The sequence below is a fragment of the Hesperophylax consimilis genome, chromosome 21 (assembly GCF_061612785.1).
Source record: "Hesperophylax consimilis isolate HC1 chromosome 21, BYU_Hcon_1.0, whole genome shotgun sequence".
Lineage (NCBI taxonomy): Eukaryota > Metazoa > Arthropoda > Insecta > Trichoptera > Limnephilidae > Hesperophylax > Hesperophylax consimilis.
The window spans coordinates 1700958-1725765 of NC_142856.1; the positions used below are offsets into that span (position 1 = coordinate 1700958).

Genomic DNA, 24808 nt, shown 5'->3' on the forward strand with positions numbered 1-24808 from the left:
AGGACAGGACAAAACACGAATATTAAAACTAAAACATAATATAAAACAGGAGGCAGTTTGTGCTCAGAAATGAGAATTTTCTGAGCAGGCACTTTAAAAATACTACCACAATAATAAAGCTAGGCTTGTGGATATTGCAGATATGTTGTTATGTTCGTTGTTTCTTTATGTACGTCTTAAAGTATTCATTTTAAATTTAAAGTGTGTTTTTTGAGATGAAATTTAAAATCATTATTCTTAATTGGGTCATTCCCCCGAGCAGGTAAAAAAGTGTTCGCTAGATTTTCATGATAAATATTCACTATACTATAAGCATAAGTGGTAAGTTGTGGATTTACTACTACCTAAGAACTAAGTAGTTCATTGAAATCAGTGTTGGGCATGTTATTTATTAGCTTTTAGTAGTAGAAGTGTGTCGTCTGCGTAGCTGATTTTTATTTGAACCTAAGAAAATGGATATCAATTTTGATTACTTTACTGTGACCCCGTATAATGTCAGAAAAACATATTACCTTATTATGACCGCCAAAATTCTGACTTGTCATATTGATATCAGTTGGTTGAATCTGCGGACATTTCTGCTGATCCCTGTTGTATTTTATGTCATTTGTAGGAATCATATTTATATTAAACCCGTGGGGTTAAACGAGATCATCTTGGAAGGCCTTGTCGGAAGGTCACCACGCAAATGCTTGGCTAAGGTCATCTCCGATCTAGGTCATGAGTCATTGCCATTTGAATTATTCGCATTCATAGTAATGTATGCCGGTGCCATAGAACAAAGAACAAAACTAGAAGAGCCCTCCAAACTTTTTTTACTTTAACCCCACACATACTCTTTTGGGATGCTGTGTCTTTTTTAAGGAAGGAAGGAGGGGAAGTTCTGAGAAGGTACAATGTATCAGGGTTTGGTAGGAATCTAGGAGTCAGCGTGTCCAGGAGTGACGGACATATGGATATATCCCACCAACTGCGGCGCAAGGCGATGGGTCGAGACACCAGTTGGAGAGGTCAAAGGGTCTCCCCAAACCAGCCTCTCCTGATCGCCACGCAGCTTGTGGGCAGGTGCATCCTGAACATACCTCACCCGATTAACCCGGGCACCCCTGCTAAAACACCAAACGTAGCGAACCACTTGGGGTGACCTGTGATTCAATAAATGGTTCCCGGGACGGCGGTACACAAACCCGCATCCCAAATTTGAAGGGAAATAAATAATATTCCATTTAGCCCATTTAGTACGCGCTTCGTCTCACTAACACTTGTCTGACGTCTTAGATCTCCATCCCATTTGAATTTCGTAAACACAGTTGTATTGGAAATTTAATTCCTCAGCCTGTTGATTGTTTTGCGAACACACTCCTATTACCTGTAGAGCCAATTTGTTTGCTTTTCGGAACATGTCATATGGTCTCATATAAATCGTTATGTCTCCCTCACTGTCATGGTTAGGAATATGATCTGCACGGTGTTAGAAAGAGAAAACACAATACTTTATATTCAAATCTAGAAGTTAACTACAGAATAATTAAAATGACCACCTCTATAAAATTAAAAGGTTCCGGCCGCAATTTGAGGAAAAATTATGAACCTTTGTGAATTTTTAATCAATTATTTTTATATAAAACGAAAAAAAGTTAGGTGAGTAATTTCATTTGTCTAATAAAATGTGTATTGTTTTCGTTATCTATAATTTTAGTTCAGTGTTTAGACCAGAGGTCCCCAAACTTTTTTGTCCCGTAGACCACGTGCCGATGTTTTCTGTTTTGGGTAGACCTCGGCTTTCCTAATATTGACTTTTTACAAATTCATCAACTTAAATGTGTTTATGAAGCTGACACTTTAATGGGGTTTACTTTAGAGAGGAAATTAAAAAAAAAATCTGTTGTTTTTTAGTTTAACATTTATTAAGTAAAACAAAACACAAATCTAGTAACATTATATTAAAATAGACAAAAAATCTTTCAATTAGATGGACGCGCTTTTGATTCTTCGATATCAACATTTCAATGTTTGGCTGCAATTTAATTTTAACGAAGTGTGTTTTCTGTTTCTTTTTTTTTTGTAAGGACATTGGCAACTTCGCTGAGGCATGAAGATGGAAAAGCGATCAGCAACTTTGTCTCTCTGAACCCAGAATTGCTGATATCCCTTTCTGAACTGCACCTTAAGTTGTTGATTAATCCGATCAAAACAAACGACAAAAAGTCAACAAACATTTATTTTTTACTTCCAATAATGTCAGAAATCGCTGGTTAAAGTAAGTCAAGTACTTCCCTTAACACCCTGTATACGGGGTGTCCTGCGGTGAATGCGCAGTCTTATGAGCAATCTTCGGGGGTGATTGATTCTACATGATTTTTTTTTAGGTAAAAAAAGTTGAATTATTTGTATGGGAAAATAAATATTCTTGTATGGGAAAATAAACTTTCATAAATAAACAATATCGATTGTTTTTCTTTCTTTTTTACTTCTACCATCATGTAGAATCACCTCCCGGATAGCGCTAGGTTAGCGCACTCTACCCCCAGATACCCTGTATATTGCTACCATTAATCACCCTTTCTTTAATTTCTAGTGTCAATACTATAATTATTTTTCACGGTTTTCATGAGGTTGTTTAACACATTTTTTGTCGCAAATAACAGTCTCAAAAAATTATGAATTATAATTTTTTTCTAGACACGGGAGAACATACTGGCTATTTTTCTTTTTTCTTTTATAACTTCGTGAATCATCAAATCGCGCCACTCGGCCCGGCTGTGTCGCGTCGCGTCCAGAGCCCTCGCACTACCCACTATTTTAAAGCTTATTAAATTTGGCAAACAGTTTATTTGAAAAAAAAATTTCGTTTTCTTTCAAATTAAAAAAAAAATAGTCAACATAAAATAAAATCCAAATAAACATAATTTTTAACAAAAATCTCATTATTATTATCTATTATTGCACATAACAATTTTTTTTATTTATTTTGTAAGGAGTTAAATTCAGGAAATAATTTTCTGATTATCTTTTAGTTTAGGAGATATAGTGGCTTTATTAAAACCTTCAATTAATATGTTTGTGGGGCACAAGGGGGGAGAAGTGGGGGACTTGAAAAAACTGCCTAAGGTAGGTACTATTCACCTGCAAAAATTCAGCTTCTCCTTAATTTGTTTTATTTCGGTTCTGTTTTTTTGTCTAGACTGACTGGGCTACTTAGTTGACAATTTTATTAAAAACATGGAAATTTCCAATTAATATAAATTGTCAACAGTAAATCGTTGTTTCACAAAAGAGCCTTGTTACTTAATAATACACTGTGAACATGTATTACTTGTATATTTATTGTAATATATATATATATAAAATTGTCATTCATTGATACGTAATCACACGGAATTAACCCGACAACCCGACATTGCCTCTTCACGTTATTATTTTTGCATGTAATAAATAGTGATTTCTTATCTAGGTGTAAAAATACACCGCAAGTTTAGCATACTGGTTGGCATAGTTCCCTACAAAAATACCGGCGCTGCGCCTTGATTTAATTCCCCTTGAATTGAATCGCAGCATGCGTTTCATCTCTGGAATACCTTCACACCATTAAATTGAAAATCTCTAGAAGTGAGATCTATATGTATTATTAAGTAAACCTTTCGACTCCCAGATGCCAAACAAACCAATGAAATTGATAATCTGTTCAGGATTGATTTTGGTATTTAAGAAGTTTCACCAATTTGACTACAAGTGAGGGAATCAAGACCACACTTTTCACAACTCATTTTTACCAGTATATCTCTTAATCCAAATAAACCATGACGTATTGTGACGTATAATTAACATTTTCTCTGTTTCTGTCTTTGTCTTTGTTGGTAGTGGTAGGTACAGACAGTGCAGTTTTGAAGGGCTATTAAAGGAACGGCGCAACTTAGAGAAATGGGGGTTATTTTAAATTATTTGTTAAATCATGCCGTTTATGCATTAAGACATCAGAAAGGTGATGGCCCCCAGCAGCGATACATTGATGAAGGCGATTTCTGAAGTTTTTTCGGCCGCATTTTGGCACATCTTGACGGGTATAGCGGCGATTTGCTCCCGAATTCGATCCTTGAGTTCTTCGAAGGTGTGAGGCCGACGTTTAAAACATTTTACTTCAGGTAGCCCCACAGGAAGAAGTCGCGAATTGCAGCCGTAAGCCCCGCTGGCTGGCGACAAAAGAACGGCCATTTTCAAGAAACGTGCGGACGGCGAAGCCCCGGTGTTGTCCGCACCAAACCATGGTAACGACTGAAAACGGCACGACCCTCCCAACTCAATGAGACCCCTCCCAGGTTCCTACCGCCACCAAAAGGGATTTACCGGCCCTTCAAAACGACACTGTCTGTTTTGCTTCACCCTGTACATCTCCAAATTAAATGTGTGGGTTTTAATGAAAATATTTAATTGTTAAATTGCTTTACGTCATTACACCTTGTGATTTGTCTCTATGTTGGATTATTTTGAGTTTTTATAAGCTACCTACATTACTAAGATATATAATTCTAGAGCAGTAACACGTAGACATGTGTGGTGTAACAATTATTATTTTATAAATTATTTAGTAAACTTTTTTTTTATCGAAATTTTTCTTAATTCCTCAAAGTGTTTTAAACAGTCGTTTCCTGCACTATTTACGAGTATAAGTTCGTAAATATTGTTATATATGTAAAAGCGTTAATAGGCGTAAAAAAAGAAAAAGACGGACGCAATAAAATCGACATTTTCTTCAGTCTAGAATTGTAGTATAAATAACTCACGTGACGTAAAACTGACGTGTCACTGGAATTATAGTTCGTGTATTAGTTGGAATCTCTACAGCTATCAAAATATCGGATGTTCGCTTTTAAACGAAGATCTAAAATAAATTAAAAACTTGTACTTGTAAGTGTCCCAGTTTTCGAGCGTATGTTGTGCAAATCGTTTTGGAGGCTAGAAATAATTATTACTATTAGGATAATGAGCTTTGTCAAAGACATTTTTCCGTAGAGAACCTACTATATCAAGAACAATAATAACTAATAGCGATGATTATTTAAGAAGGTCATGGCTGTCGACTAGAGGTGGGTCCTATGAGTACTTTTCGTTACTGGGTACAATGAGTACAGGTACGGAAAAATACCGGTGACAAAATACTCAAAAGTATTTAATACCGACCTGAGGATTGATTCAGAATAAGTAAGTAATTCGAAAGAACTCGCATAAATTCTGCCCACATATTCCCCACAAATATTCTACGTGAGCTTGATTCCCCCTTTTATTATTCGAAACCATGGGGGGTGGGGGTTTGTTAGAGAATTTCTATAAAACATAATTCCCCACAAAAAAAAATCTAAATGAGTACTCCCCACAAAATATTTGAAATCCATGGGGGGGGGGGGTTGTTACAGAAAAATACCCATCAAAAATACCTATCAAAAATACCTGGTAAAAGTACCTATTAAAAATATTTTGTCCCGGTATAAAATACTCATGAGTATTTTGGAACCAGGTATTTTGGAGATCTGTCACAAGTACAAAGTATCGCATGCAAATACCCGGTACTTTTACTGGGTAAGATAAATACGCCTCACCTCTACTGTCGACTGACTTTTGCATCAATAATGATGGTGGACCATGAACTCCTTTGTAACAGTTTTCGCAAAATTACTTTGACTGAAAATTCAAGAAAGTTGTCAAAGGAAGCAAGGTTAGCAGTTCACAATGGTGCAGATAGTAACCTAACCCTGATGTACGGCAGCGAGATTCGGATCTGTGTATATCCGAAAAGAATGCAAGGATTATGTAATCATAATTAACAAGATTAAGAAATCAACCCTTAGATGGTTTGCACATGCAAAGCAAGTGAATGGAGAAAGGAGTGTCAGGGGAATATATGACACACAAGATAATGGAAGAATAGACGGGTGCGCCGCAAGAAAATATTGTACGATCAAGCGAATCAAATTGTTCATTCAGGTCATATTAAGAACATTATGATAGAAGGACATGTATGAATGTGAACGAAGCAAGGAGTGATTTTCAAATCATAATTTCGCGGTGGTCCATTCTCTATGTCTCCTCCCGCGTGGAATGGCGTAATGATTAGTTAGTTATATTTACCATTCATTCCAGAGTGGAAGAAACTCTCAGAATCCCCTTGGTGAAAGACCACCAAATGGCTTTATCTATCTTTGGTGACCTGCTCTCAAATTTCCTCTTCCCATTTCCTTTCCCCCAACTTCCTTTTAGCCTCGAACCCATAGTCAGTTCTCGGGGCACATCTGTGCTGATCCAAGTGACTACCGATGCCTCGAATGGCTGCTCGGCATCTGCAATTAATTGCTTCTTTTGTTGTTGTTGTAGATAAGCACCGTCAAGATGGAACCCCTTCCAGAGGCTCCGCCCGAGGAGCTGCTGGGTTCGCTGACCACATACAGTAGCGTGCACGCTGGGGGCGAGGCAGGTGGCCCCGCCGTGAGGACCAGCGCCAGGGTCATCAAGAAGCTGCGCCTGGATTCTTCCGACCAGAGGGAGAGGAAAGGTAACCCATCCAACACTCCAAATTCCCTTGAACCATTACGAATATATCCATTCAACCAGGTTCACACTTGGGTCCACTTTTATATTTCCTTTTGACGGCTGAATTCGTCTGCCCAGAGGTAGAGGAAAGGTATCCTATCCAATCACTCAACACACAGAATCCCTTTGTTTCCAAAAATGAGTCAATTATATGGTTCTCACAGGAATCCCACAAGGTTCCCACTTGGGTCCACTTTTACATTACATTTTCGTGTCGAATTTTTAGGTATTCTTTTTAACTTCTTAAACTTTTTTATTCAAAATACTAAACTTTAATTATGACTGTTGGGAACTCCTGAAACTCGTAAACCTATTCTACTGCAGCATACCCAAATGCCCATTCTCCTATACATACTGCGGCTTCACAATATGGGAAACCAATACTTAGGTGTTATTGACATATTTAATGTTAACTTGATCACTGTATTTTTATTATTGTTAATTGTATTTTTTTATCAATTGTATATTTATTTCTTCTTAAGTTAAAAAATTATCTGTCATCTCACAGTTGTACCACCAACATGTAAAAGCACTCTGGGCATACTATTAATATTCCTACTAGATGTATGAAAAAAAAAATTTGCATACAACTAAATAAAGATTCAAAAAAAAAAAAAAAATAATGCCTTTTTATGTCAACTTAATTACGTTTTCATTATTCAAACCTTGTTTCCGAATGCCATCTCCTTTGCTTTCAAACAGACAGATCAGACTAGTTAATAATTTTCTATTGATATATATTTTTATGTATATTATTATTTTTTTTTTTTGAAATTTCCGATTTTATGTCCGGGTTAAATCTTCCCCATAGGAAAAACTAAACCCTTCCACACACTTTTCCACAAATGGTCATCTAGTCAATCAACATGATGCAAGTGCATCATATAAGTAAAATAAATACAAGAACAATACGTCAACTCACCAGAGATCAAATGGGAAAATAATTCATCGACTCCGGATATTTTCATATCAGAGGGTTCGGCTCGGTAGAACTTCTAACAGGGGCTATAAATTCTACTGATCCCTCAACATAAATATTTAAAAAATCTTCCGTTATCCTACATGTATTCAAAATGACCGACTTTTGCATCTTTATATATAAATTTTTTGATAGATCTAATACGCCTAAATTTTTAATTTTTATATATATTATTACTATGAAGGAGTTGTATTTATCCAGATATCTGGTGTTCAATATCGAATGTAGGTCTTCGTTTAAATAATACCCCCAGTTTTGCAGATTAACCTTTTAAAAAGCCAGTAGGTAGAAATGTAGCTGTGCACAGCAGGCCGTGAATTTTTAATCAAAATAAATCATTTTTAAATCTTATTTTTATAAATAAAAAACATTACACCTTGAAAGGATATTTAAATGACAATATTCGACGTTTTTGCTTCCCTTCACTTAGATAAACATATTTTAAAAAAAACGGGACATATGTATGATACAGAGGCTCAAAGAAGAGCGAGTAAACTGGCTATTTTTCTATGGCTGGCAGCAGGCCCAGCTGGGCACGGCCAAGAATGCGAGTTAACTCGCTCTTGGCACAGAAGCGGTTAATGGCGGCTCTCATCCACCCAAAGCTGGCAGTTTCCTATCTGACTATCATCTCATTTGTGGTCCACATAGTCCTTTTCCTAATCAAGGAATTTGCTTCATGTTTTCTTTCTTTCTTAGATTCCGCAAAGCTGGACACTGAAAAGTCGGAGAAAGAATACTCCGTTACGTCAACATCCGTACTGCTTCCTCTTAAAAATGTAATTAAGCCCCGAATGCCCAAGGCCATCTGGTCATCTGCCGAAAAGGACCTATTCTTCGAAGCCCTCAACGAGCACGGGAAAGACTTTGACTCCATCACCACGTACATCTGCAGCAAGATGAAAAGGAAGGGCATCACCAACGCGACGACCAAGACCAAGCACCAAGTCTCACAGTTCTACTACAGGACGTGGGCCAAAGTTTCTAAACATGTTAAATTCAGTGACAGTGAGTACCTTTTCTTGTTTTAAAAATATTTACTTACAACAAAACAAAAACAAGGGAATATCAGGATCTATGAACATTTTCGCTAAAGTTTGTACATGTTTTTATCCTTTATGCTTCTATGTTTTATTTTTATGTTTCCACCAATACCAGATTTCGTCAGGATATTTTTTTCAATGCATAAATTTTGGGACTAACTACCATAATGTTATATACTTCTCATTGCCCAGAATACTAATGGAGGAATATAATGTGCATTCTTCAGTGAACATTTTCAATTTATCACTTAATAAATACAAAGAATGTTGCTGGGGCAGTTCAGTTATGTATAAAAAAATAAATCTGTGCGGTAGCTAGGAAGAAAAATGTCACAAATTCAAGTCACTTTTTTAGCGGGGACAATAGAAGTATTCTCAGAAATAAAAAAATATTATAATAAAATAATATATTTTTTAAATTGTGTGATCTTTTTGACCGTGTGGCACAATACAACATGTATTGTCTAGTACTGGAACATTTTTACTCAAATTTGCTGTAAAGTCGTTCATATACCGCATCCCTTATTACAGACGTGACGAAGTTGGTCCAGGAGCTGTACGCTCTCATCAACTATGGTGAGATGCGCAAACGCCTGGAGCTGGGCGTGGCTTCGCGCACCGCCAGCCGCCTGCCCGAGCTGGTGGGCAAGGGAGTGGTTGCCGTGCGTGAAAGGGGCAAGACCCTGCGTGTGCGTACGCCCGTGTGTCGAGCGCTGCGGAAGCTCAACCAGCTCGAAGGTACGCCCTCTGAATTATTTTTAATGTTGGCTTTTCAGTAACAATTAATTTGCAAACCCAGCTTAACCCTTGGAATGCCAAGCTAAATTGCCGAGCGGTCTGCTATGAACCGGCTGACACTTTTTTCCTAATAATTATTTGTTTTTCAAAATTATGTTTTTTTGTAAATTGTACGGTCTTGTGACACATAATGTGTTTATATTAATAAATATTTTATATATTTAAAGAAATGTTTTTTCTCTCTAATGTTTTAAATAATTATATTGTAAAGAAGAGATATGAAAATATTCTTGTGTTCCATTATATTTTTCATCTAAATAAGCATTCTTCACAATAAAAATAAGTCTTATGAAGCCGTTCTGTAAATAAATACAGTAATGACTGCTGAAAATGAAAAATTATGACATTCGACATGGATTTTTTTCACATATCAAATGTATACAGGGTGTTGAACACGAGAAACAATGCCAATGACAGTGACGGAGTGTGGATTTTTTTATCATTTTTTGTTTTTAATTGAAAAAAAATGTTACCGGACAGCAAAGTGCCCATAACATTTTTTACTCCAAATGTGCTAAGGAATAGCTGGTTAAAGTTTGTCGGGTACGTGCCGATACACCCTGTATATGTTTGCAAGTGACGAAACGACAAGCTAAAATAATATTAAGTTACATTATTTCATTGCCAAGCGAATAAAATATGTTTTAGTATGGTAAGAGCATTTCATAAGGTTCAAAATACCATAAAATCGAAACAAGTGCGATGAGGTCCTAGCATATCCGCCATGGATATTTTCTTGGCACTTTTGACACTTAAGGTGTGTTGTGAGAATGAGAAGGGGTTTGGGATGAGGAAAATTTTGAAGTACCTTGCTATTCATTTTCGGTCACTAATCACGTCTAAAGTCATTTTAAGCAATGTTTATTTATGACTGGTGGTCTTTCAGTATCTACCACCCTGGAACTTGCAGTAAATGTTCTATACACGATGCCCAGAAACTGGTAAATCTACATCACACAGAGAACCCAAAAAAACTTTGGTTTGAGCATTTCGAAATATATTTTTTTCCGGCAACTAAAGTTAGAGTTAAAAAACTTTTGGAGCTGAGGCTACGCTTTGACACATTTAAAGGAATTAAACAGCTGATATTAAAATTGTCTGACTTTTTTCAAATTTATACCTTTAAAATTCCAACTCAAATTACTCGAAATTGAAAGCTTAAATAAATAAAAATTATACCGCAAAATTGACTCCAAATGTGATGTAGATTCACTAGTTTCCCGTTTGTTCTAGCAGTTTCTGGACGTGGACATTATTACATTTTATGTCTGTGAAATAACATATCAATTATATAAAATTTAGTTGCTCACGCCAGGTTTTGAGCCTGCAACCATCAGCAGCCAAGTAAAATAATTAAAACTATGAACAATTTTAAGTTTACTCTTAGTAATTAAAATATATTAATAATAATACTCTAGAGTGGGACGAGCACCTTCGCCTGCCCAACCGAGTAATGGTGGCGCTAAAACCTCGAGACTCGGAAGCCTGGGCGCGCGTGCAGGGCGCAGCGCACAACCCGCGCGCGCTCGCACCGGCCGCGCCCTCCATGCGACTCTTTGCATTGCTTATGGTACTGCAGAGGAGGTGGCAGCCCTGGGACCATGACGTATCCTTAACAACTGTTAACCCTGGAATTTAACAACAATTCATTTAATTTATTTTTAGATTTAACCAATTTAATTACCGTAAATTATTACGATAATTACCGTAACATGAATTTTATACTCTCAGAGTGGAAAGTAAGATCTTTAACCTCTCAGGCCTATGGCATATTTTGTCAGATTTTGTGTGTACTTTCGCTTTGCAATAAAATCCGAATAAATGGATTGTTTTTGAACATGTCCGAAAACTAAAAACTGTTTTCGAAAGGTGATGAAATAAGCTTCCAAATTTTATTGTCAGAAATAAACACATAATTATATTGTCAGAAATAAACACATAATTTTCGAAATATTAAAATATTGAATGCAAACATAAAAAAAGTTTTAAAAATGGCTCATCTTCCCTTTTGTCGTCTAATCACTGAACTAAAATTACTGATAAAATTTAAATTTATTTTATTAGACAAATGTATTATAAATATTATAGTCACTCACTTTTTTGTCGTTTCATATAAAAATAATTAGTAAAAAAATCACAAGTTTCATAAATTATTCTCAAATTACAGTCGGAACCTTTGGTTTTATAGAGGTGTTCATTTTAATTCTTCTGTGGTTAACTTCTAGATTTGAATATAAAGCGTGGTGTTTTCTCTTTTTAACACTGTTTAGATCACATTTGTCACCATGACAGTGAGGGAGATACAATGAGATTTCTAAGAGACCATGTAAGCTGTTCCCAAAAGCGAACGAATTAGAGATTAAGAAGATCCGGAGAGAATGCAAGGCTGAAGTAAGATGCAATGCTTAGGATAGGGACCCTTAGATGGTAAGGGTATGTAGAGCGAATGAACGAAGAAAGGAGAAATATTTCGCTGAAGTTATTGATAGAAGAAGTCAGGGATGCCCGAGTAAGACATGCTTAGCACAATCAAGTGAATGAAATAATTTTTGAAATATGTTTTTGGAATAACTCAATGAGTAAAACCTCCAATTGTAATATTTAATCATTGTATAAAATATTAGCTACTCTCAAATGAAAATTTTCATCCTAGACTTCTAGAAAAAGTCAATAGATGTCGCACATTAAAATAAATGTGGAAATATTTATCCAAGACACTATCTAGATTGCATATAGTTCCAGAAGAATCTTGCAATCATACATAGACAGCCTCCAATAAAAATATGCGTTAAGAAAATGAAGATGATGTTGGTAGTTTTTAGTCGAAGTATGATACTGTTAGATATGACTGAAGGGGATGGGGTCAGTGGTAGACCAAAGCTCCGGCAAAGCTCAGCTCCTGGTTCAATTCTTAGATGCAACCGAATCTTTTTCTGATTTTTCTGTTTCAAATTTTCTTTTGAGAGTTGCTAATGTTGTCTTTGATGAATGCTTTTGGCGGCTCATGTCAAGAGTGAGAGAATAACAGAGGAGTATGAAAGAGATGAAACTGCATATTTTCACATGGCTGTATCGACTCGGTCAAAATTATATTTGAGTATGTTCGCCTTAACCTAAACCGAAAGACAATCTATACTGGACTATTATTATCGTATTATATAGGTATTACATTTTGAAATAGCTGTTTTCCTTGACTTTTAACTTCTTTTACCAAAACAGAAGGACGCCTTTTCTTTATCGCTTAGAAAAAAAAAATCATTGGATTCATTGAATTCGCTGAACCAACAAATTCAGATGCTTCTAAATCCAAACATCGCCGCAAACTCTGCTCTCAGCCTCCAAATACAGAATATGCCAACTTTACCCAAAAACATGCGAGCCGGCTTACAAGAACTGTCCAAACTGAACAAGGTAACATCGAACAATGCAAACAAATCCACCATAGATAGCCCGAAGACTAATGGACACAGCTCGCTGTCTTCAAAGCACGAAGACTGTTCAATGTCTATTGATAAAGTTTGGCTAAATCCTGATAGCAGTATTAGAATGGAAGATCTTTGCGACGAAGACCCGTTGAAAATTGAAGCAGCAGAAGAAATTCAAAGTCCTCCATCCGTTCAAGCGGACAGTACGTCAAATCTCAAAGTTCCAGAGCCGGCGACTAGCGTCGACTTCCAGAGGGGGCAAGGAACGGACGACAATGGTGGCAAAAAAGACGGGGAAGTGCCGGAGATGCGGCAGGTGATCAATAATGCTGGTGGCAAATTGGTTTTGCATGTCGGGCCAAAGCCGGGAATCGACCTGAATTTCCCGACCATCAATATCAATGAGCATATCACGAGTCAGAGGCTAAGTCTTGCTGCGTATCAGGAGCGGATAGGTTTTCAGAGTGAGTATATATTTTTTTAAATTTCGTTGAGTGTATGTCTCATGCTTCCACAACTTGGCTCCAACTGGATCCCCAAATTAACATAACATTAAATTCATAACCCAAGCTGTTGTAAGCAAAGTAAAGAAACGTCACCAGCACACAATTCAGAAAGAAAGTAGCATTGTTCAAAGCAGAGTGTTATGTGTCCACGGAAGTTTTGTTTGTGAAATGTTTTAGCATTATGGTGTGCCATCATTCCAAAATGTGTTCACTGAAGCACTGTATTCCTCGGGATTGTGTAGTAGAGTTAGGGCATGTGGACATGAAAAATGTGCTGTGAAGATAGTATCATATGTAGAGCCATATACAGATACTATCTTCAGAGCGTGTTATTGACATTGTGCCGTATTGAATCAAGTCAAATAAATATAAGCATCCATTACTTTAATGGTTGTTTTTTTCTCTAGGTGAAGCCGGATTCAAAGGTGGGGGGAGTCGTTTCAAAAAGCGCCAGCGGAAAGACAGCGGCGACAACAACACCAGCAAAGCCACTAAAGCTGATGACAATTGTGACGTCTACATGAAGGAGGTCCTTGACATTGACGAGACAGCCAACGACGGCATGGATATGGTCACCTTCACTGACGTCAAGAGCTCAGCAACGGACGGCGCGACTTTCGAAGAAGACAAAGACTTTCTATCTGAAATGGAGGACGAAGATAAAGATGACAAAGAAGAAAAAGATGATAAAGATGATAAAGATAATAATGATACAGATGGAGAGAGTGATGTTCCCAAAGTAATTAATGATGAAAAGAACACTCCAACGGATAAGGTCACTAATTCAAAGGTTAGTCTTATTATGCACATTTTCTATACTGTACTCATCTAAGTATTAACTAAGCAATTAAATAGTTAAAATTTGATGTAGGTCTATGTCCAAATCTGGACGCCACAAGACTCACGAAAAATACTAATTTTAGTCCTTTCAGAAGGTGGATTTGTGAAAAACAATTATTTTTATAAGCAATAATTATTAGCCTGAAACACTCATCCACATTGAAAAATCTCCTGATAAAAGATACATGACGCCAACGGGACTTGAACCCATGAATTATTGCTTATAAAAATAATTATTACCCTTTGTGCTATGCATAAAAAATCTTGTCTTAAACATTAGTTTACCAAAAAAATAATAATTAATTTTTTAAATATTATTGTGTGGAGTTCTCCAAGGTTCTTTCATTAGACCGCTATTTTTGTAGTTATTGTAATGGACATTCGTTTATGGATGACCAATGAACAGCCGCTCAGTGAACTGTTCATAATTCACCTCAAAAGACAAATATAAAGTGGATTTTTCAAACTTTTTTATTCTTGTATATTTATATGCGGTGTCCTCCAAGGATCAGTCATTAGACCACTTGTTTTTTGGAAAGATATTTCAATAGATAGCAGCTCAGTTTTAAATGTTTTACTAACCTAAATTGATAAAAATGGTAATGGTAAATTTGTAATACATAATTAGTATAATAAACGTTGGTAGTGATCTTAAATCAAGGGAAGTTTTCTCAAATGTAGATATTTATCATTACTCAGGTGAAATTGCGAGACCGCTCCAAGAAAGACAAGTCCAGCGTGCCCGGCTCCATCATGGACAGTCCCGAAGATGCGCCCCGGGTCTCAGCAGCCACCTCCACCATCACCAAGAGCTGGAACCGGGACTTTGTCCTGCAGCAGATCAAGAAGGGTTGGAGTATATATGACTCGGGGGATCTCACCATCGGGGACATGTATCTTATGGTATTGGTTTTGGATTGTTCTAGAAATTTAGAAGATTAATATATTTTTTTTAGAGAAAGAGTAATGCTCCGAGATTAAGAATAAGCTGACAGTATTTAAAGCGGAAAATGTTTTCTGAACATGGAGGACTTGGCTAGGCAAAGGAACCCGCCAAACCTGACTCTAACTGCTTGACAATCTAACCGCTCATTACAAGTATCATTACACTGCTTTAAATGCATAATTATCTGTGGATACACGATTTCGAAATAACAATCAATAAAACAAATTGGTAATATCCATTCTAATTAGAATATTCTATTTTTCCCACCCTTTAATTTTAGCCCACAATAATTTTTTTTTGACATCCTGAGTATTTTCATACAAAATAACCTATTTCCCTTTTTCTATTGCATTCTAATATACTGTTACCAATAATAAATGTTTAAAATGAAATATATCGTCTTCACGGTTTAAATGATAATAATAACATTCAACAACTTGCAAGGCTATGTGGCGCAGTTCGAATTCCAGCTCAGTCGTTGGCTGTTGCCCATTGGAACAGCCTATTTCCTGGTGTCGAGTAGGTCCAGTCAATCCTTTCCTTGCTGACCGCAGCAGCTGCAGTAGTTTCCCTATTGGCCGTCAGAGGCGGGCGAGAACTGGACGAGCGAACCAAACGTATGTGGCGGCAATATTCAAATATGGAGCTAACTATATCGTATTTTCTACACGGTATTCTGCGTCAGGTATCCCCCATGTAAGAGCAGAATTTAATATATATATAAAAATATTTGTCTTAAAAATTTCAGTTTGGCAGTGAGTCCAAACTAGAGCTCCACTACTGGTGGGCTGAAGCCACCGCCCCCATCCCTCCTGCCGCCCTCCAGCGCATGCAGCAAGCCTCGACGGAACAGCAGCAGCAATGGGCGGACGGAGCGACGGGTGGGGGAAAGGTGGTCGCCGGCGAGGACGGAGTGAGGCGGATGGTGACGGCGGAGGATATTCTGATGTCACCCACGCACGCTGATTCTAATGATGAAGAGAAGAGAGGTTAGTTTCAGTGAATGTTAAATCTATGTCAAATCTTTATTGATTGTCTGAGTTCTCCAAACAAACAGTTCCAATTTTGTAAATTGTAAATGATGACACAATTCAAAGCAAAACTTGTAGAGTTCATTGAATTGTAGTTACAAAAGCAGAGAGTATGTATTTTTGATTGTGCTATTTTATTATCTTTCTTACAGAAATGATGTCGCCAGATCACAAAACAATCCCCCACGTTCCGGAAGATCTGTCAACCTCCTCCTCCTTCCCCCTCGTCTCCAAGATAATCAACTTTCCGTGCCAGTCTGGCAACACCAACGGCAATACCCACCAGAGTCCGGGATCTGACGGCACTGATGGAGGTTATTGTCCTGTAGTGGTTCCACAACGAGAGAGAGTGGTGACGTTAAGTGGAAGGTTAAAGAAGTTGCTGTCAATTGCCAAGATGCACGATAGACGGAAGAAGCCGGGTTGCACCTGTGGACATTTCTGTGGTGGCTCCAGGGGGAAGAGGAATATTGCCAGAGATGATGTGAGTTTTATTTTTATTACTAGCGCAGACCCATTATAATTAACATTTTACAAATAAAAAATTAAATGTGTAATGAGGAATTATGAGTGTAATGCTAATCAAACTAGGCTCAATGAATCCACAACTGTAATTTCATCTAACTCGCTTACAGATAAAATTACAGTTGTGGATTCATCTGCAGATGCATTAAAGAAGTAATCCATTGTCGTGTTTGAAGTGCAGATTTAAATTCTAGTTTGCAGACTATGTGCTGCAAAAACTGGAGGAAACCATTTTCTTGTTCTGGGTATAGTTATAATTAAAGTTGGTAACTTGCACAGGATTCACTTTTAAATTAAAACCAGTTTTGTGTTCAGAATGTAAAGATAAAATTACAACTGTAGATCCATATCTTGGTGTGATCATCGATGAAAATCTGAAATGGAAAAGCCATATTAGGGAGTTAGTAAAGAGAATAAGGAAATGTATATATATATTTGTTAGGTTAAGAAATATTTTAAATGTGAAAATACTAAAAAATGTATATTATGCTCTTGTCCACTCCCTGCTTATTTACGGAATCATAGGTTGGGGAGGATCTTATAAAAACAACCTAAACTCAGTAAAAGTCTCGCAAAAAATTATTATAAAAGTAATACTTAAAAAAAACTCTACTTTCCCAACAAAATTGCTTTTTAAATTGTTTCCAGTACCAAATATTGATGATATATTTAAGCAAACTTCCATTATAAAAATGTGTAAAGAAAAAAATAACACAGAATATCAAGAATTTTATAAACTCATGAGAAATGGAAATCAATTTATTACGCCAATCTTTAAAACAACTCAAATGCAAAACCATTATATTTACCAAGCCATAAAAAACTACAATAATCTCCCTTCCAAATTGCGCTGTATTACGAACCAACAAGAACAAATAAATAAAATCAAACTTTTTTTCCAAAAAAACTTATATTAAACAAAAATAAAAATATATATATACACGGTGTCCGGAAACTCGTAGTACAAGCGGGAAACTGGAGAATCTACACCACATGGGGAACCCAAATAAACATAAAGTTTTTTGATTTGAGCATTTTCAGGAAAAAAAAAAAAAAAAAAACAAAAAAAAATATTTTTCGGCTATTTCAGGGTTAAATTTTTTTCGGAATTCGATCTGAGACGCGCGCCGACGCAACGGAGACAAATTATTATTACCATGGGTACTTACAATATTTATGTAGCGATGTTCCGATCTCCAATTCAAAACACAAACGTCACATAAATAACACATCGTCACATAAGCACAGTTGGGTCCGTCTGATTGATTATAGCACTATTTTAATCATGTCGGAGTTAATTTTTACCTCGTTTAAGGCTTGATAAGTGTCAAAATCAAAACATTAAAAACGTACAACTTTTTTCAAACACTCACACTATCAAAACAATAATAACGCACAATAATCTCTTTTTTAACATATCAAAATAACCAGAGATGTGCAAAATGGGTACCCAAAACCATTTGAAATGCAAAATGGAAATGGGTCAAAACTTTTCCATTTGAAAATGCAAAATGCAAAATGGTTTTTAGAAAAGCATTTCAAATGCAAAATGCAAAATACCTATTTTCAAAATGCATTGAAAATGCAAAATGGTTTCTCAGGTCAAACAATTAAAATAATTATAGAATTTTTAAACAATTTTGTGATTTAATAATGGACATCAATGTAGAACAAACATATTACATGATGGTAAATTCAAAAACACCACGACTACAGATTATGAAACCACAAAAAATTTGCGCGGGACTAATGTTGCCAATGTAAAAACATAGAAACTGCTATCTAATATTTAATATTACAGCGTCATGGCCCCATGTTCAGTATTTGAATCATTATTTTTTGCAATGGTATCACTCAATTGCCAGGGCTCCTACCAGGGAGCAACTTGACAAATGTAAATTATCTCTCATAGCGAGGTTGAGGACCGACTGATATTTGGGGCTTATGTTGCAAAAAAGCATTTAAAATGGAAAATGCATTGAGAAAAGCATTTAAAATGCAAAATGCAAAATGGTTTTTAGAAAAGCATTTAAAATGCAAAATGGAAAATAACCATTTTGCATTTTGCATTTCCATTTGAAATGGATTTATTTGAAATAAAGCACATCTCTGAAAAAAACACACACTTTGATTTAATGTTTGTTAATTAATCTGAAAACAAAAAAAGGGTTAATTATAGCTTGTTGACACAACCACTTCACAATAGCGTTATCAGCAAACTGAGCCAACAAAGCCCCGACAAATAAAATATCCTCGCGAATATTTTGTCGCGTGGGTGGTCCAAAACCGGACGTAGCCATTGTCTTGGCTTCAGCCCATCAGTAATACGGGTATAAGTCCAAAATTTGAAGAAATTAGTTTTTTTTTTCAATGTTAAAAAACTAAAATTCCGCCTAATTAGTATTTACCTAATAAGAATGCATTGTGTGCATTGTGATTGAAATTTAATAGCTTGATTTTTTTTACATTAAAATCTCTAATCGCGCGGGCGTTTTTTTTAATGTTAAAAAACTAAAATTCCGCCTAATTAGTATTTACCTAACAAGCATGCATTGCGTGCGTTGATTAAAATTTATTAGCTTGAATTTTTTTTTTACATTAAAATTTTATTTTTTAAAGGGAAATATTTCTGCGATGTTGAGCGGCTACGCTAAGTTTGTGTGACATGATTTATGATACAAATGAAAGTGCCTCCTTTATACCGCCTGCTCGCGTCAAGGCAAGAAAAACATCCCAGTTTTCAAGTAGTTTAACGGCTACGCTAGGTTTGTGTGACATGGTTTTTGATACAAAAGTGAATGTATTAAAAAATAATTACCGAAATTAAAAACATGTTACATGTTAAACACTTACCTAATTTTCCAGACTTCGTAGTATCTTCAAAATCTTCTAGCCGTTCGTTATACATTCAAGTGTATCAGGAATACCAACAAACCAAAGTGACAGCGAATGAGCTAATGGCGTACAATCTCACAAGACGAAAGCTAATTTTAACTTTACGTAATTGAAATTTAGAATGAAATATTTTCCACTTCCCCCAATGCAAATAGTTGTCTTTTAATGTAATTAAGGTGAATCAAAAGATTTTTTAATAAATAATAATTATATCACTACACTTTAATTACTGTTCAAGTATTCTTTTTCTCTGCAATAAAGAGAAAATGAAAAAAATGCAAATACTGCAAAATAAAGCAATGCGAATAATACTTAAGCGCAACATATACACACGGATAAGAGACATGTTAAAGGAGCTGAATATTTTGACGGTGAAGCAAACTGTGTATTTGAATGTACTTATTTTTATACATAAAATTAACTTAGGGATGATGTCTAAGGAACTGAAAAGAAAAATAAATTACAATAACGAGATACACGGACACGGTACGAGAAATTCTAAACAAATTAGATTGCCAACAAGAAAAAAAACAAGCACCCAAAAATCTCTGATGTACCAAGCCGTTCAACTCTATAACAAAATCCCGAAGGAAATTGCTGTGATAGAAAATATTAATAAGTTCAAAAATGAATTAAGAAAATATGTCTATCTCAATTATTAATGTTTCTTTTTTTGTGACTTTATTGAAATATTTAAAGAAAGATTATGTTTGCCAAACAATGTACATGTTTATATGTTTATAAAACTATTAGCACACACGAAGATGTGAGCTAACTTAAGATTAATAAATAAATAAAAAAGTGCGTATTAACCATTGACAGCGATCTCTAAAAATTACCGTAAATTATCATGTTTATCATATCTTTATTATTTTAATTAGGTACAGATCTGACAATGATATCCATGAGAAAACTATATTATGTCTTAAATTTGCAATAGCATGTGCGCGACAAATGGACGAATAACTCAATATTACGCCAACCGATTTCGATGATTCTTTTTTGAAGTAAAACTTCTTTACGCACGCTCGACACTTAGTGGGTAAGCTGGTGAATGCGTTACGAAAAGTGGTGCTTGTTACGAAAAATGTCTTGCGAAAGGTAATCGATGCGAACGGTAATGCGGCGATGCGATCACTAAAAATAAAAAAAAAAAACAAAAATTTTAACAAAACAAAAAACGACTTCAAAAATGAACTAAAAAGTAAAAAAATAATTTCGCATTCTTCTACAACTTATTAAGTTTGGCTCTCCTGAACATTTATCTTTTTGGACTTGCATCCGTATGCTTCTCGGGTACAGAATTTGTTGAAGAATGTGAAATTTGATACGGATGTGCGATCTGCTTCGTGTTATTTTATGGAAACTATAGTTCGTCTCTCTTTCACTTGTTTCTTGAACCGAGCAAATAGAGACAGCTATAATTTTGTCATATTTTGACGATAGCTACGTCTGTCGACCTCCTAACATCTGTTGAAATGTTTTTAACCGTGAAGCGACCGAAAATTTTATTATTACAAAGAATTAAATGATGGGCTATTTCAAAATTATGCTTTAAATCCTCAATTCTTTGTTTGTTTTTCTTTTAAATAGTTTTAATTAGTTAGGTACTTTGATCGTCACTAATAATTCACAAGAATTTGACCAAAAAAAAAATCAACTTCTGACTCGATTTACTCGAAAACGAAAGCTCAAATCAAAAAAAGTTATACCACAAAATCGACTCCAAATGTGATGTAGATTCCCCAGTTTCCCGCTTGTACTACGAGTTTCCGGACACCTTGTATATATATATTATTATTATAATATATATTATTATATTATTATTATTATTATATCTCATTATGAATTATGAATCTAAGTAAGAATCGTGGCTCCCTTATCAGGCACAAGAGCTCCTCTTTTCTGATAAGGTATTAATGACCATATATGAACCTTAATATTATATTTTGCAAAATATGTATGTATTAATGTAACCCATATGATGTATATTAAAATAAAAAATAAAAAAAATAAAAAAAATCTGCAGGCACATTTTAATCACTTAAAATGGGTTTTTTTATAAAAAGTGTTTAAAAAAAATTAGGTTTAAAACGATGCATTCATACATACACGAAAATGTGAAAACAATATAGTAAAAACGAAATAAGCAGCTCAAAAACACAACCGATCTCTGAGACAAACTGCAGGAAAATTCAAACTGCGTAAAATACAACGCTAACTTTTGACGAGCCTTACTCGTGTTAGCGTTACCGTCACTCGGGCTAGTAGAAATTGGAATGCATTTAGCGCGCGAGCGTGACTCGTTCAAAAGCATTAAGAGGTTAAAGGAAATCATTCTCGTGTTAAAATCTAAGATGCACACTGTGTGCTGCAAAAATTGGTGTAAAACCATTATGTGCTGGGTGTAGTTTTAATCAAAGCTGGGGACTCGCACAGAGTTTCAATCTTAAGTTAAAAGCAGTTTTGTCTTAAGAATGCTGTGTTATAAAATGCCAATTGCAGATTCTTGCACGTTTTGAAGGAAACCATTCCCGTGTTCCGAGTGACATTTAAATTGTAGTTTCACCCATATGCTGCAAAATTCCGAGGAAAACCATTTGCTTGTTCTGCATCTAGCAATTATTTAAGCCCGTGGACTCTATAATTTAAACCAGTATTAAGTTTTGAACGCAACTTAAAATTCGATTTGCGAACTCATCTGTAGACGCAACTCAAGGGAAACCATTCTCGCGTTCAGAGTGCAATTGTAAATTTCTTGTAGTAGATTCATTTGCGAACATGACGTTTTCATTTAATTGTTCGAAAAACTCTTTTCAGCTGTGATTGAAAAAAAACTAATTTTTAACATCCAAATTTATTTATTTACTTTATTAAGTTAGTTAAATACAATTATATTTAAAAAAAAAGATTATTTAGGTCAAAAGGAAGTGTGTTTATACCATGTCCCTACATTTGGATAAATAATTGGACAAACACAATAGTATGCGGATAGTATTTTGTTTCAAGTCCCGTCCTTTCTTTTTCCTTCTGATTTTAAAAATGATCCATCTTCTTGGTCTGACTTACCCTTGGTCTTTCGAAACACGTCTTGTTACGAATTGATATTATGACCCCGAGGGATACTGCGAGTGTTAAACAAAGTCTGTTTTATACGCAAATTAGGACGGAGTGTAGCAATTGTAGCTTTGAAGCTCGATGTCTCAATCCTCGGCTTATTTCTGTGTGTGCCTCAAAGGTCCGTTCCGATATCATTTACTTTGTCAATGGCGATAAACTTGCTGCGTCATCCCAACAACAGTAGTGCAGTATAGCCATGTCCTCGTTCCTCAAACAGAAGCGATCACAAAAAAGATTAGTGTTAAGATTCATTAGCGGATAGTATTTGGTTTCAAGTCCCGTCCTTTCTTTTTCCTTCTGATTTTAAGAATGATCCATTTTCTTGAGCTTGCTTCCGAAGGAGCAGCGCGCTGACAGCGGAGGGCTACGCTCCTTGCTCGGCTCGCCTTTATAAAGAACTTTTCTGATTGATACGGAGCACTCGTGACCAGGATATACAGACGTTTGGATGCCTTCGGAAAACTCCGGCTAGTGTTGAGATTGCTTCAGAAGGGATGTACCCTCGTTTGTCGATTGAATAATAACAAAAGTAATGGTATGGAAAGTATAAAAATATAAAATCGCATACAAATTCACATCAGAATAAGGACAATTGCTGCAAAATGGTCAAGAAAAAATGTTCATGAAAATGTGTTTATAGCAGCAACTCTTTAAATAATTACATTCGTGAATATTCTTTCTTCCTTTTTTTAATTGTCCAATTTCTTGACACTCAACAAACACTTCAGTTCCTATTTTGAAAATGAGATTTACATAATTTTATGTTAAAATATTGTACTATAGGTAGGTAATTATCGCTTTTATTAATTCTTGACACAATCTTTTTCAATTTAGAAAATGACTTAAATTCAAAACAAATCCGAGTTCAGCCAACCAGAATTACAATCGCTCACCGACAGACCGAAATTATTATGTTTGATTTGTGATTATTTTTTTGGAGACAGTGACTACAGCGCAGACTAACATTATACCAAGTCAGACTTGTTGACTGGAATGATGGTCGTACATAGGTCCTCCACCGCTTACATAGCTGCTGATTCCTTTGTTCTTGTCTGCCACGGGTTGGAGTAGCGTATGGACTTCGAACCCGCAGGATCGCTGACTTTACGTATCGCGGTCCCGATATTTCAATTGAAGTTTCGCAAGTCTGATTGCTGACTCGGCTCGTGCAGTCTGGTTATTATGTGATGACCCTAGAAACGGTGACGTAACCGCTACACATGTGTTGCCGGTAGTTCAAGCTCCTGTCCAAAGTAACTCCAAGATAGCGGGGGTGGGGGTCATGGTAAATATTTTTTCCATCAAACTGAACACAGAGTTCGGCATTCGCTTGTGAATTGCTAAGATGGAAAGCTGTCGCAATTGTTTTCATCTCATTTGGCTTTAGTCGCCAATTGAGGAAATATTCTTCCATAGCCTTTAGGTCAGAATTGAAGATATCTTCTGCTGATTTAAGGGTTTTAGCTTGAGCTTTGACGGCGATATCATCTGCGTAAGCAAATTTTCTGCCTTCAGTGTGAGGGAGGTCTGGAGTGTAGATGTTAAAAAGTCTTGTTATGAATTGATATTATGACCCCGAGGGACACTGCGAGTGTTAATCACTGCACAAGTTTCCGTAATAGATTCAATATTAAACGAACTGAGGGAACGTGTTCACTGTACTGGTTTTCTTAACAGACTGATCAGGTATAAATAAATTGTTGCAATGTCAAATAGGGACAGGTAATTGGGTAACAGGTTGGGTGGGGGAATGTAGGAACATATGTTAGAGGGAGATACATATAGTTGCGCCATCAGTCCACGTTGGCTTAGACACCTTCCAAGGGCAGGTATTTAAGTTAGTTATTAACGTTGGTGTTAATATGATATATGTATTTACTTAGGTCAAGTTGCTATTGGATATATTTCCTGATAAGCCAATCTGCCTCATAATATTCCTGAGTGTACTGAAATACCCGCTCTTAGAAGAACCAAAGCAAGATGTTAGCAACTGACTATTAATAATTCACAAAGCGTGTTTAATTTTTAATAATGAATATCGATTAACACTAAACATCTGTGTTTTGTTTTTCAGATGTTTACTCTTCCTACTCCAAAACCAGTTCAGGTAATAAAAAT

The 24808-nt window shown here is 35.8% G+C and overlaps 1 protein-coding gene across 1 annotated transcript in view; it reads left to right on the forward strand.

Moving 5' to 3' along the window:
• LOC149413484 (uncharacterized) overlaps nucleotides 1–24808 on the forward strand; it is a 183097-nt gene that overhangs the window by 146569 nt on the left and 11720 nt on the right. Inside the window, exons 4-13 of the mRNA XM_089644407.1 lie at nucleotides 6367–6544; nucleotides 8261–8569; nucleotides 9136–9342; nucleotides 10821–11008; nucleotides 12622–13291; nucleotides 13741–14123; nucleotides 14873–15076; nucleotides 15868–16108; nucleotides 16303–16634; nucleotides 24765–24797. Of these exons, the coding sequence (XP_089500533.1) occupies nucleotides 6367–6544; nucleotides 8261–8569; nucleotides 9136–9342; nucleotides 10821–11008; nucleotides 12622–13291; nucleotides 13741–14123; nucleotides 14873–15076; nucleotides 15868–16108; nucleotides 16303–16634; nucleotides 24765–24797 (2745 nt within the window). The remainder of the gene's footprint in view (nucleotides 1–6366; nucleotides 6545–8260; nucleotides 8570–9135; nucleotides 9343–10820; nucleotides 11009–12621; nucleotides 13292–13740; nucleotides 14124–14872; nucleotides 15077–15867; nucleotides 16109–16302; nucleotides 16635–24764; nucleotides 24798–24808) is intronic.